We start from the raw sequence: 12,611 nt of genomic DNA, 5'->3' as shown, positions 1-12,611 counted from the left end.
GTACCCAGCAGTTCAATTCACGGCACAACAGTTGCACCATCTATGGAAAGTCACCCAGGAGAAACTTCGTCTGGCGGCGGCCAAAGCAAAGAAATATGCGGACAAGTCTCAGCAGCCCGCTCCGGTCTTCCTTCCGGGGCAGAAGGTGTGGTTGAGTACCAGAAACCTCCACTTATGGACTCCCTCTATGCGTCTGACCCCCAGGTACATCGGTCCATTCGCGGTAGTTGAGCGAGTAGGGGTAGTCTCCTACCGGTTGCATCTGCCTTCCACCTTGAGGATCCACAGCGTGTTCCACGTGTCCCTACTCAAACTGGTGGTCCTCTCAGCATTTCATACCAAGCCTCCCAGGAGGGGGCGTAGGAGGGGAGGTACTGTTATGGTCCCGGGCAGTTCCCCGGGACCTTCCCCTACCTCGCGGCCTGGACCGGCCGCAGCGCGCCTCCCTTGTCTTGTTCCAGCCGCAAGGGATCATCCAAGGGTGACCGGGCCTGGTTCGCGGCCTGCCGCAGCACTCCCCATGGGAGGGAGACGTCGTCAACAGCCCACGGCTGGCCCCGTCCCCTAGGCGCGCACGCGCATCGGGAGCTTACATTTAAAGGGGCCAGCGTGGGAAATGCTGGTCAGCTCCCCGGGTGACGTCAGACGCTGCCAGGTTACTTAACCTGGCAGCTACTACAGGACCTCGCCTTGCAACGAGGTTCTTCAGGTTTCCTGATTGCTAGTTGCTGCAAACACTTGGACTGCTCTCGTCTTCGACCCAGCTTGCTTCCTGACTTGTCTCCTGCTTCTGCCCCTTGGTTTTGGTATTGACGTCTGACTTCTGACCCTGCTCCGTTCCACGACACCTTCTTTGCGTGCGAAACGTCCCTTATCGCGTGCAAGCCGTCTGGTAAATGACCCCCTTAGCCCTGGATTCACCATTCTCACACAGAATGGTGAATCCAGCAGTAACAGGGGGTGGGGGCGAAGGGGGAGGGGCGGGCCTGCAAAAGCCGGCAGCCATCGCACCAAGTACGTGATAAGCCTTACAAAATAACCCCCTAAGTAGAAAATCTCAATGCATTTTCAATGATGACACTTAGATCCTTTTTCTGAGTGGTGACTCCTAATGGGCATTGTGAAGCCATAATTTGGGTTACTCTTTCCTACGAGCATCACTTTGCACTTGTCCACATTAAATTTCATTTTCATTTTCATGCCCATCTCCCAATTTTGCAACATCCTCTTGCAATTTCTCACAATCCTCTTGTGATTTAACAACTTTGAATTATTTTGTGACATCTGTAAATTTGATCACCTTACTTGTTCCCATATCCAGGTCATTTATATATATATTAAAAAGCAGTAGTCCCAGAACAGATCCCTGGGGCAACCCATTATTCACCTTTCTTCATTGGGAAATTTTACCATTTAGCCCTACTCTCTGTTTTCTATCTTTTAACCAGTTGGCAATCCACAATAGGACTCTATCCCCATCCCATGACTTTTTAATTTCCAAAGTAGTATCTCTTGAGGGCTTTGTCAAATGCTTTATGGAAATCTAGATACACTATATCAATTGGCTCACCTTTATCCACATGTTTATTTATTCCCTCAAAAAAATGTAGCAAATTTGTGAGGAAAGTCTTCCTTTGGCTAAATCCATGTTGGCTTTGTCCCATTAAAATATGCTTATCTATATGTTCAGCAATTTTGTTCTTTAAGAGAGTTTCTACCATTTTACCTGGTACAGACAATAGACTCACTGGTCTGTAGTTTCCTGCATCACACCTTGATCCCTTTTGTTTACTAATTTCCAATAGCTAGTTCACAATTTCATTTTTTAGTTCTTTCAGTACTCTGGGATATATACCATCTGGTCCAGGTGATTTGCTATTCTTTGTCAGTTTGCTGTAGTACATCTTCCATGTTCACCTTTGAATATCATTTCTGGTATGGGTATATCTCTTACATCTTCTTCAATGAATATGGAAGCAAAGTATTAATGTAGGGCCTGATTTTAAAAATTATTTACACACAAAACTGGGTTTTACGTGAGTAAATGCATTTTACTTGAGTAAGAGCGCTTTTGAAAATTGCTACAATGTATGCCATAGAATTGTACATAGGATTTACTCATGTAAGTGCACTTTACTTGAGTAAATGGCTTTTGAAACTTGCTACGATAGTATATTACCTCCACAGACTCTCTGCTATGGCTTTGTTATTCCTAAGTACCCTTTTACCCCTTGATCATTTAATAGTCCAACTGATTCCCTTGCAGGATTTTCACCTTGAATGTGCCTGAAAGATTTTATTATGAGTTTTTGCCTCCATGTAACCTTCTTTTCAAATTCTCTCTTTGCCTTCCTTATCAATGCTTTGCATCTAACTTGTCAGTGCTTGTGCTATTTCCTGTTTTCTTCATTTGGATCCCTTTACCATTTCTTGAAATATGTTCTTTTAGATATTATAGCCTCTCTCACCTCACCTTTTAATCATGCTGATAGTCATTTAGCCTTCCTTCCACCTTTTCTAATGTGTGAAATACATTTGTTATGGGCTTCTAAGATGGTATTTTTAAACAATGTCCATGCTTGAACTAAAATTTTAAACTTTGCAGTTTCTTCTTTCACTTTTTTCCTAACCAGTTCCCTCATTTTATCATAGACACCTTTTTGAAAGTTAAATGCTGTCACTGTAGATTTCCTAGCATGCTCCCTCCAATTCCAATAATTCAAATTTGATCTGATGCCACTCTGGTGCCATTTTTGCCTGTCATACTGCCTTTAAGTTTTATTCCACTGTTGTTGGAGCTCTCTTTTGGAAACTTGGGGTATTTTTCCCTCTCTTGCTGCTTCTTTGCTCCTCTGATGATGCCTTGGAAAACCCCTGACACTGCTGTTACCTCTTTGCCCCTTTATGAAGCCTTAGGCAGGGCTTCCCAAACCTGTCCTCGGGATCCCACAGCCAATTGGGTTTTCAGGCTATCCAATGAATATCCATGAGATAAATTTGCATATACTGAGTCTCCATGATATGTACATTTATTTCATGTATATCATTATGGATATTCTGACAACATGACTGGTTGTGAGGTCACAAGGACAGGTTTAGGAAGCCCTGCCTTAGGCTATTCATGCCCTTTTGGTGCCACTTTGCTAGTTTAGGTACCTTGTAGTTCTTCTCCCCTTCTGATAATTTCTTCCCACAAGTTTCATGAGAATTGATAAGAAAACCCCAATTTTGGAGCCCAAAATAAACTGCCATGCTTCCCCACTGACTTTAATGGCAAATGAAAAAAAAACAAACAAATTAAACACATTTTCTTTTTCGATTTGAAACTAATGAAATCGATTCATTAGTCCCCTACAAAACAAATGAATGAAACAAAATGAATGTTTGTCTTCTGCACATCCCTAGCAGTTTTAAGTTGTCATCTGCTATGTTATTGTGGATGTGAGAAAGCATGTGAGCATGAGGTACACATGACAGAGAGGAGCATGTGTAATTAGTGAGCATGATGGCATGTATGTGTAGCGGGAAAGGTCTGCCAAGTCATTTTTCAATAGAAGAGCAACATAGTCTGTGGCAGAAAACGTGGTAGTCTTTCTACTAGGCAACAGGCATACTTTTATTCAGAAATAAAAAGGTGCTGGTAAATTATTGGCAAGATGCATATGTGATACTTAAGAATGCAGTATTTGAAAGGTTTATTTTTTTTGCCAAATTCTGGGATTCAGTAGGCAACTTAAATATTAGGCCCCTGCTTTATTTTCACAGCTGGCATTCCTTCCATTGAACATGATTGTTTTGGGAGAGTCATTCCCTGATTGTTTTAAGTTTAGCATCTAGTATATCATTAATGTTGACTTTCAGTTGAGGATCTTACTGTGTCTCCACATCTCATCAGGTTTTTTTTTTTCCCCAAATGCCCTTGTAGACAACATACTGGAAAAATATAAATGTACATTTCAAAAAGTGTTCTGCGGGGAATTTGGGGTCTTGATTGTTTTAATGTATTTAAAATGAGTTGCTGCTTTGCACCATTAAGCCTACACTCCCTCAAGATATGCCCTAATTATGCATACAATGTAGTGTAACGCAAAACGTGCTTCGAGGTCTTACGGTTTTAGCATAAGAATGTACAAGTAAAAGAACTGCAAGGTGGTAAGAAATTCCCCTGTGATCCATTTTCAAGGCAAGGACTTTGCTGTCCACAGTGCAATCAACTGGAAACCCTGCAAAAACTGCTTTCATCTAAGCTGTGCGTCCAAGGGGAAAATCAGTGCAAGGAAAATTGATTTTAGAGCCATTGACCTCAGTGACAGCAACACGGTCTGGCCCACCCATGCAAGGATTAAACTGCAGCAAAGTCATTCAGCCATTCTATAGATTGCCTGTACCAGATCTTGCTCTTCTCCCACGGCTGTACACTTCAATTCACTAAAGAACACAATAGAACCAAAGCAAAAAATAAATAAAAAAAGCTACAAAGAAAATTACGCTTCTCATAAGTCATGAGATAAAAAATACTGTGGTAGTCCTTATGCTTTAACATCTGTAGCTGTAAGCGACCTTTAATTGATGGCCAAACCAAAGCAGCACAACCATTTCTTGAAACCCTTCATATGCATATGAAACAAATTCAGGACCATTTTTCCCGGAGAACGAATACCATCAGAAGATGTTGCATATTAAGTTCAGTAACTATTTATTCATTTAGGGCCAGATTTTCAAAGGGGTACGTGCGTAAGATACACGCGTACCCCCCGAAAGCCTGCCTGAAGTTCCCCCTGCAAGCGCCGAGCCTATGTTGAGTAGGCTCGGCGGCCCGTATAAGCCCCGGGACGTGCATAAGTCCCGGGGCTTTCCTGGAGGGCGTGTCGGGGGCGTGTCATGGTGGTGCGTCGTTTGGGGAGGGGAAACGGGCATGGTTCCGGCCTGGGGACATGGCCAAGACCTCTGAAACGGCTCCCGGGCCTGGGAATCGCGCGCCGGCGGCCACGCGCAAGTTTTGCCTGCCTTGGGCAGGCGAAACTTGTGCAACAAAGGTAGGGGGGTTTAGGTAGGGCTGGGGGGGTGGGGGGGTGGGTTAGGGTAGGGGAAGGGAGGGGAAGGTGCGGGGGGGGGGTGGTGGAAGGAAAGTTCCCTCCGAGGCCGCTCCGATTTTGGAGCAACCTTGGAGGGAACGGAGGCAGGCTGCACGGCTCGGCGCACGCAGGCTGATGATTTTGCACAACCTTGCGTGCACCGATCCCGGTTTTTAACAGATACGCATGGCTACGTGCATATCTATTAAAATCCCGTGTACTCTTGTTTGCACCTGGTGCACGAACAAAAGTACGTATGTGTGCAAATTTGTAAAATCTACCCCGGAGGGTGTATTAAGTTCATGCCTTTTCATTGCAAGCTCAAGGTGAGTTACATTCAGGTACAGTAAGCACATTTCCTGGCAACAGAGGGCTCACAATCTAAGGGACTCATTCACTAAGCTGCGTTAGGCCAATTACTGCACAGTTTAACACTGTTTTTCGCATGGTAAGTGGCCTATTGCAAGGATAATGTGAGTTATTTCATGTATCTTTCATTAACCTGGTCCTGGCAACATGCATATTTAAATGAATTTAGTTTAGTATGCAAATGCAGATTAATCAGCTCATACTGTAAATAACTTAAATGATGCAAATGAAATAATGCAACATGCTAAAAAAAAATCACAAGCTACTTTATTTGATTTGAAGATAGCTAATTTCCCCCAGGAGCATCGGGACTTTAATGAATGTCCTGATGCTCCTGGGGCCCTGTCTTAAAGGGGCTATTGGCCTCGAGTAAGCATCCTTGAAAGTAGTCCAAAACTCTGGAGATCTCCATATATTATCTTTTTTTCCCCTGCCCTCCTGCCCTCACACCACACCTGGAGGTGACTCATTGTCAATATATCAAAAAAAATTAAATTTTATAAATTGGCGCCAGGCCCTGCCAACAATACGTACCTGTCCATTTCAATCAAAAATATGGGCTACAGAGGCTGGAATGCCCACTCTAAACCCCTCCCTTACTCACAAAATTAGCCCTGATGGTCCTCTGGGGGCCCGGAGCACCCCTAGGCTCAAGGCTCAGAGAGCTACTACTTTTCAAAATGTTGCCACCCAGCCTTTACCTCTATGGGGTAAAGGCCCTCAGGGAAAATACCTCTGCTTACTGAAACCCCCTAGGTTTGTATCTACTGATTGACAAAATATTGTAAAGAAAAATAAACCCAGAAAACATAAGGGCAATATCAAGTTAGTTTCTAAAACAAGAATAAAAATTCATATTTAATATAGTGTTTCATTTTCTATGCAAGACAACCTCTGTTTACCCATTACGTGGAATTCAGAAATCCCAGAAATTAGTTTTGCTGGGTGTCCTACAAAGTAGGACAAAGTCAAAAAGTACTCAAAACAATGATTTATTTTGGAAAAATCTGTGTATTTTGGCCCACTACAAAAACTTTCAAAGGGTTTGTGGACTTGGACATGGTCCTTATAATGAAATTGGTTTCCACAATAATTTATGATTTTGATTGCTTCAGGATTGTTTTTCTTTCTTCTCTTAAGCTACTTGATGTAGCAGAATGACTGATGTACCTCAGCTACATCCAAAACAAAAATATACTATAAGAATGACTACAACTGTCTGAAATCACTTCATTTGGATTTTTTACTATTCCCCCATTGTTTGCAAATGCTTATCGCTTGCTAATAAAAAGAATGTTCTCCCAATGTTTTACAAATGCTTATTGCTTGCTAAAACAAAGAACTTTCTGAAGCCTGACAAGAACTGATATTACTGGTAATAATAATGCCAGAACATATTTTTCAAAAAGGAGTTTTCCCAGGGAAGATAATGAAAGGGGTCACTGGAACCTTGCCATAATATTTTTTGAAAAGATAATTGTGGCACAGCACAGTTTAACATGGACCAGAATTCATTGTTTCCTATGAAAAGATTAATTTCTTTTAACTCAGTTTACCATGTGTTGAATAATTCAACATATTGTTTTAGATTGTTAATTAACATCTCTACTACAGATATTTCATATTGCTATCTTTCCCAGCAAAGCACAAAAAGCAATACAAAACTGACAATTTTTTCAATTTATTTGAAAATAAATCAAGGATTCTGTTTTCTACCGCTCTAAGTGTAATGCGAAAGAATAAATGTGGTTAGTAATATAACAATTTTAAGCTAGAGATGATGCTGCAGCATGGAAAAAGAGCAATGTCTTGGTACCTTGAACGTCTAGTGGTTCTCTAGGTTCCTAATTCTGACCTATGTCATTGCCGGAATATGGCTTGTATTATGCATTTTTCTTCAGATTTTAAATCTGATTATCCTAAATGTTATTAGTACTTGATAACATGAGCTGCAATGTTGAAGCATGTCAGGGCCTCCAGTAGGAATTTATTCTGTGGTGAAAATGTTTCTAAATCAGCTTGAGTAGGAATCTGAAACTTTCCCAGATACACATTAGCCAATGCACACTGCCTGGGCAACTTACTCATTCTGGTATTGGTTTGCTTTGATCGTGTCCGGTAAATTTACATTTTAACAATGTAATAGAGTGACGAAAACAGATTGCTGATTTGTTTACAAATTTGTTCAAAGGCTTCTTAAGAAACAATGACTAATGTTAAATTATAGTGCAATATTAGATGATTAAGAGAAGACTTCAATTGCAGTACTTCTCATTAGCTGGACTGAGACGGCGGTTAGCACACTAATCCATGACTAAATGGATGGTGCCCGATGGGATGCATCATTGATGTAATGTCTGCTGAAAAACTGAAGCAAACTCCATTTTCACACACTACAGATACAAAAGAAATAATTCTGAAAGAAAACAAAACTCACAAAAAATAATATTGTTTTAAACCATGTCTCAATTCCCAACATTCCAACCTCACTTGTTATATACCAAATAATCATTTACAGTAATTAGTGTTTATAGTAAGGCACATTAATAGTAACATTCACAGATAGATATGTGGCTCTAGAAGAATAAATCTATACTTAAATTGATCTGCCAGACCTAGCTCAGATGTGAATATTTGTAGATTTGCAGTTATATTTGAGACTTTTGTAGCTTTGCACTATCTAATCATTTAAATACTTAAAATCTTTGAACATTTACAGAAAGCTTTCTTATTAAATAGGATTTAAAAAAAATTTGATTTGCACTGGATCCGATTGAATCAGATAGTCAAGAAACTGAGCTTGGGAGAGTCAAGATGGTATCCACAGGGGAACATTGTTAATCTTAAGCTCTTAACAGTTATCTTCTTCAGTTATGTACACCAAGGTCTCCTTCATACTTATGGTAAAAAGAAAGGGAGAAGTTAGGGTGTTTTCTTCTGAGCCTGCCCCGGTGCCTGTTGGTGCAATGGACCAGCTTGTGCTTTGAGTATAGCAAAAAGTCGTGGACAGCTGCTTAGTGGTGCAGTCTCCATCAAAGCTTGAAACAACAATGAAACCCAGGACGTGGGACCCTCTCTGCACTGAGTTGTGCCGTTTTAACAATGATCAACCTGGAACTGTTTCACTAATGGAGTAGCAAGGTCCAGATGTAGGAGGGATAATGCAAATGGCACAAACAACAAGCCAAAGCAAAACAGTTGAACTAGCCCCGGCTGACTGCCATGCCAACAGACTCTGTCTTGGCTATGATGAGGGAGGTTTATATCTGAAAGATCTCCATGAGCAAGTGGTGATATGGCTGTGTAAGTCCCTAGGAGTTTGGTGTCCCTTTTACCAGGATCCAGCCAGAGGGATTCAGGGATTCAGCAAGTGCTCTGGTAAGATCCAAGCTAATTACCATGGAATCTGCGTGGCAGTGCTTGAATATCTAGCGGGGAGCTTTTCTTTCAGATATTTGATGAAGTCCTTGGTCCATTCAGAGAAGTTCAATCCAAACTTTCCTCCCATGATGTAACATCATCAGACCATTCTACAAAAACTGGTGTTCCTGTTGTTCAAGATGTAAATACTGCAATTAAGGAAAATGCGGTTCTCGGTTCAAAAACAGGTATCCTGGAAAATTACCTAGACATTTAAACCTCAGATTTTTGTACTTCCTGAAATCTCAGTTCATCTCTCCACTGGAGATATTTAAAAAATATCTTATTAAGATTTCTAAATATCCTGCAGGCTTCTTACTGCTCGTTACCAAACCTTATTCTCTCCCTCAGATTATCAAGGTTGTGGCAAGAGAGGAACAATTGACTGGCCAACTTGCTTTGGACAGTTTGGATATTAACTGACTGTTACAAATATCTAGGGAATCTGGCATTGTTGGAAAAATGATTGCAGAAGATTGTTTCCACTGAGACATCAAGTTCTCTAGTTCTGGATCCTTAGGAGGTAAGGATATGAAAGTCGTCTAGCAACATTCTAATCAATACTTAGCACTTATTTTATAATCTGAATTAATATAATAACAGAAGAACAAAATGTACCAATAATGAGCCAGACCAAAGTTCCTTCAAGTCCAGCATGCTGTCGCTGACAGCTGCTAATCCAGGTCACAGGTACTCAGTAGAACCTGAAGAGTAGATTCATTTCTTATTGCTGATTTCCAGGGAAAAACAGTGCTTTCTCAGATCTACCGGGCTAATAATGGTTTTACAAACTTTTCCTCCAGCAACTTTTCCAAACCCTTTTTAAACTTTGATATGATAGATGGCTTGACCATGTCTCCCAGCAACAAATTCCATAGCTAGACTGTGTTGAGTGAAAAAAAAATAGTTTCTCGGCTTTGTTTTAATTTTGCTACCTGTTAGTTTCTTGGAGTGTCCCCTAGACTAAGTACAATTTGAAAGGGTAAATAACCATCCCCTATTTACCTGATGATCTGGACTGACCTGATAAGAGAGAATAACTCTCCAAAGCTAGTCACAGATATAGTAAGTTAGTATAATAAAAAGGTAACACCTACAACTTGTTTCTTGGCCCTTAATTCTACATATCTTTAGAATGACAAACTTTCATGTTACAATGCTGTGACACTATTGGTGGCTTGCAGAGTTTTAACATTGTCATTGTTAATGTTCAATATTTGGTATCCCTTCTTTATTTATTTGTTGACCCTTTGAGTATCGAATGCCACTATGACATCAGAAGTTAGCAAAATGTTAATGCAAGCAAGGTTTCAAATTAAATTCTGTACACTAACCTTTATTAGCACAGGCCATCCATTTGAGGTTATCAGCGAAAGCAACTTCTCTTCCTATTAAATACGTAAAAATGCGAACCTGAAAGTAGGTAACAAGAACATTAATTAACATTAATTGCCCTGATTTATGCTTTTTGACAAATGCAGTGGCTTCTTACAATATAAGCAGTGAACACATCTCATTCATATAGTCTATGTATGGAGTGTGCATAGGATATGGAATGCATGCTGCATGAATGGATTTCCAGGGGTAAGAGGAATCTATGTAGGCCTCTTTAGAATTTAAAAAATATGTACCAAAAAGAAATTTACGCCAGTATTTTCTTCTTTGCTCTCTTTAGGCATATGTCTTATCAGTTTGGCTATGTTCAGTATCCACCAAGGCAATACAATACTGAGGGAAATAAATCACAAATCGGTTCCCCAATATACACTATCACCCGATTTGGGGAACCGATTTGTGTTCTCCTTTTGTGTTGGGTGATATGTTCAGTATCCAGCAACCAATGTTATGGCTAAATGCTAATGAGATTAAAATTATTTCTGCAAGATACAGGTTATATCTGTGTGTCTTCAGTTTGTTTGTTCTGTAGTTAAATTAAAATACTCTTCTGGCCTGGGGTAATTTTAAATCATTGCACTTATTACCAGACCAAGTGAAATCAGGTTTGTGAAAGAATTAGCATAAATGACTGTAAATTGTTTGCTTATCATTAGAACAACAACTATTATATGAGCACCTTTGGATGAAACCATAAATTACTGTCATTATCTCAGCACATTTCTCTAACAGTTAAAAACTCCTTTTACAAATTACATCTCTTAAAACGCTTACATCCACTTCTATTCTGTAGGGATTTCCGTTCTGTCCTTCAGTCCGTAATTTTTTTCAGGACTAGACTATTGTGATGGCCTTTACCTGGAACTTCTCGACTCGGCAATCAAACCTTTACAACTGATTCAAAACTCAGCTGCCCGTATCCTAACCGGTTCATCTATCAAAAAAATCACATCTCCCCCACATTACTTACTCTGCATTGGCTGCCTATTAAATTCAGAGTACAGTATAAAATCCTGTCCATTGTACATTCACTACTACATAATCCATCCTCAATCTGGCTTTGCACTATTCTTTGAATCTACAAACCATCTAGACACCTAAGATCTTTGAACAAAAACTTACTAGACATTCCATTGATACACTTAGCACGTCTAAATATTACAAGAAAAAGAGCATTCTCAGTAGCTGGTCCGCAAATATGGAACTCATTACCTACTCCCCTTCATCAAATTTTAAATCCAAAAGAATTTAAGAAATCACTAAAATCCTATCTTTTCACAAAAGCATATGTCACCCCAGATACAAATCTTTCATAACTACATTATATACAGCATTTTTCATCATGTACTCCATATCCAATTTAAATTGTCTTTCTTTTCCTATCTCTTGTTTTTTAAAGTTAGATACTTCTTTATTTTAAAATAATTTTTATAATTGTATTATAATTTCATGATTGTATCTTTTTTCTGCTTTTATTTTTGTTTGTTTATGTATATTGTACATCATTTTGATCAATACTTATTGTTAGATGGTAAATAAAATTAAATAAATAAATAAATGTTGGTTTCAGATACTTATATTAATTAGGACATTAACAGTCGGGCAATGTCTGGTTACAAATCTGGGGCCTTATTTTCCAGACAGATCGCACACAATAAGGGACGTTTTGCACACAAAAAGTCCCTTATCACGTGCGATACCAAGATGGGGGCGGAGTCTGCCCCGGAAGAGGAGGAGTCGGGGTGTCACCGGGGCCGACTCCGCGAAGACGCCACAGATGACAAAAAGGTAAGGCCCTTTTCGCATCCTAGTTCGCGCCCAATAGCTACACCTTCTATGGTGGCGCTATTGGGTGCGAAACCAGCAGCGATCGCACTGCGGCGGTGCGATCGCTGCCGGCTAGCGCAGGACCACTCCCCGTTTTGGCCCCTCGCCCCTCATTACCTAAAGTATCGCAGGCCAGCGATACTTTAGAAAATGAGGCCCCTGGTCTCCTATCTTTAATTTCATTGAATATATTTTGCTAGTATTATTTCAGATTTAAATGACTCACTTTTCCTGATATGTGAATATTCTTAGAGTGAGATTAGGATTCCACACTGCTAACAAGGTTCACTTTTCTATAGTGCAGAATAAGACAACACGTATACCTAAGCTCTAACCTTCACAATTAATCTTTAGAGCAGTTTACACTTTTAAATAAAAGAGAGGTCAATATTCAAAGACATCTAGTCAGCTAATCATGACGGTAACTTTTAACCCAGCGCACAGGCACACATGTGTGTGTGTTAATTGGCCCGAGCCCAAGGACACAGCCATTTTATTAGAAACACGTGTATATGCACGCATGTC

At 40.1% G+C, this 12,611-nt stretch overlaps 1 protein-coding gene across 3 annotated transcripts in view; it reads right to left on the bottom strand.

The window, feature by feature from the left end:
- The window catches only part of CACNA2D3 (calcium voltage-gated channel auxiliary subunit alpha2delta 3), a 1,571,161-nt gene that overhangs the window by 516,932 nt on the left and 1,041,618 nt on the right, over positions 1–12,611 (bottom strand). For all 3 annotated transcript variants that reach the window (XM_029600901.1, XM_029600903.1, XM_029600904.1), the window contains one exon: positions 10,199–10,277. In XM_029600901.1, the coding sequence (XP_029456761.1) occupies positions 10,199–10,277 (79 nt within the window). The remainder of the gene's footprint in view (positions 1–10,198; positions 10,278–12,611) is intronic.

This window comes from Rhinatrema bivittatum, chromosome 4 (assembly GCF_901001135.1).
Source record: "Rhinatrema bivittatum chromosome 4, aRhiBiv1.1, whole genome shotgun sequence".
NCBI classification, from domain to species: domain Eukaryota; kingdom Metazoa; phylum Chordata; class Amphibia; order Gymnophiona; family Rhinatrematidae; genus Rhinatrema; species Rhinatrema bivittatum.
Note: the sequence above shows the minus strand (reverse complement) of the source record. Positions and strands in the feature narration are given on the sequence as shown.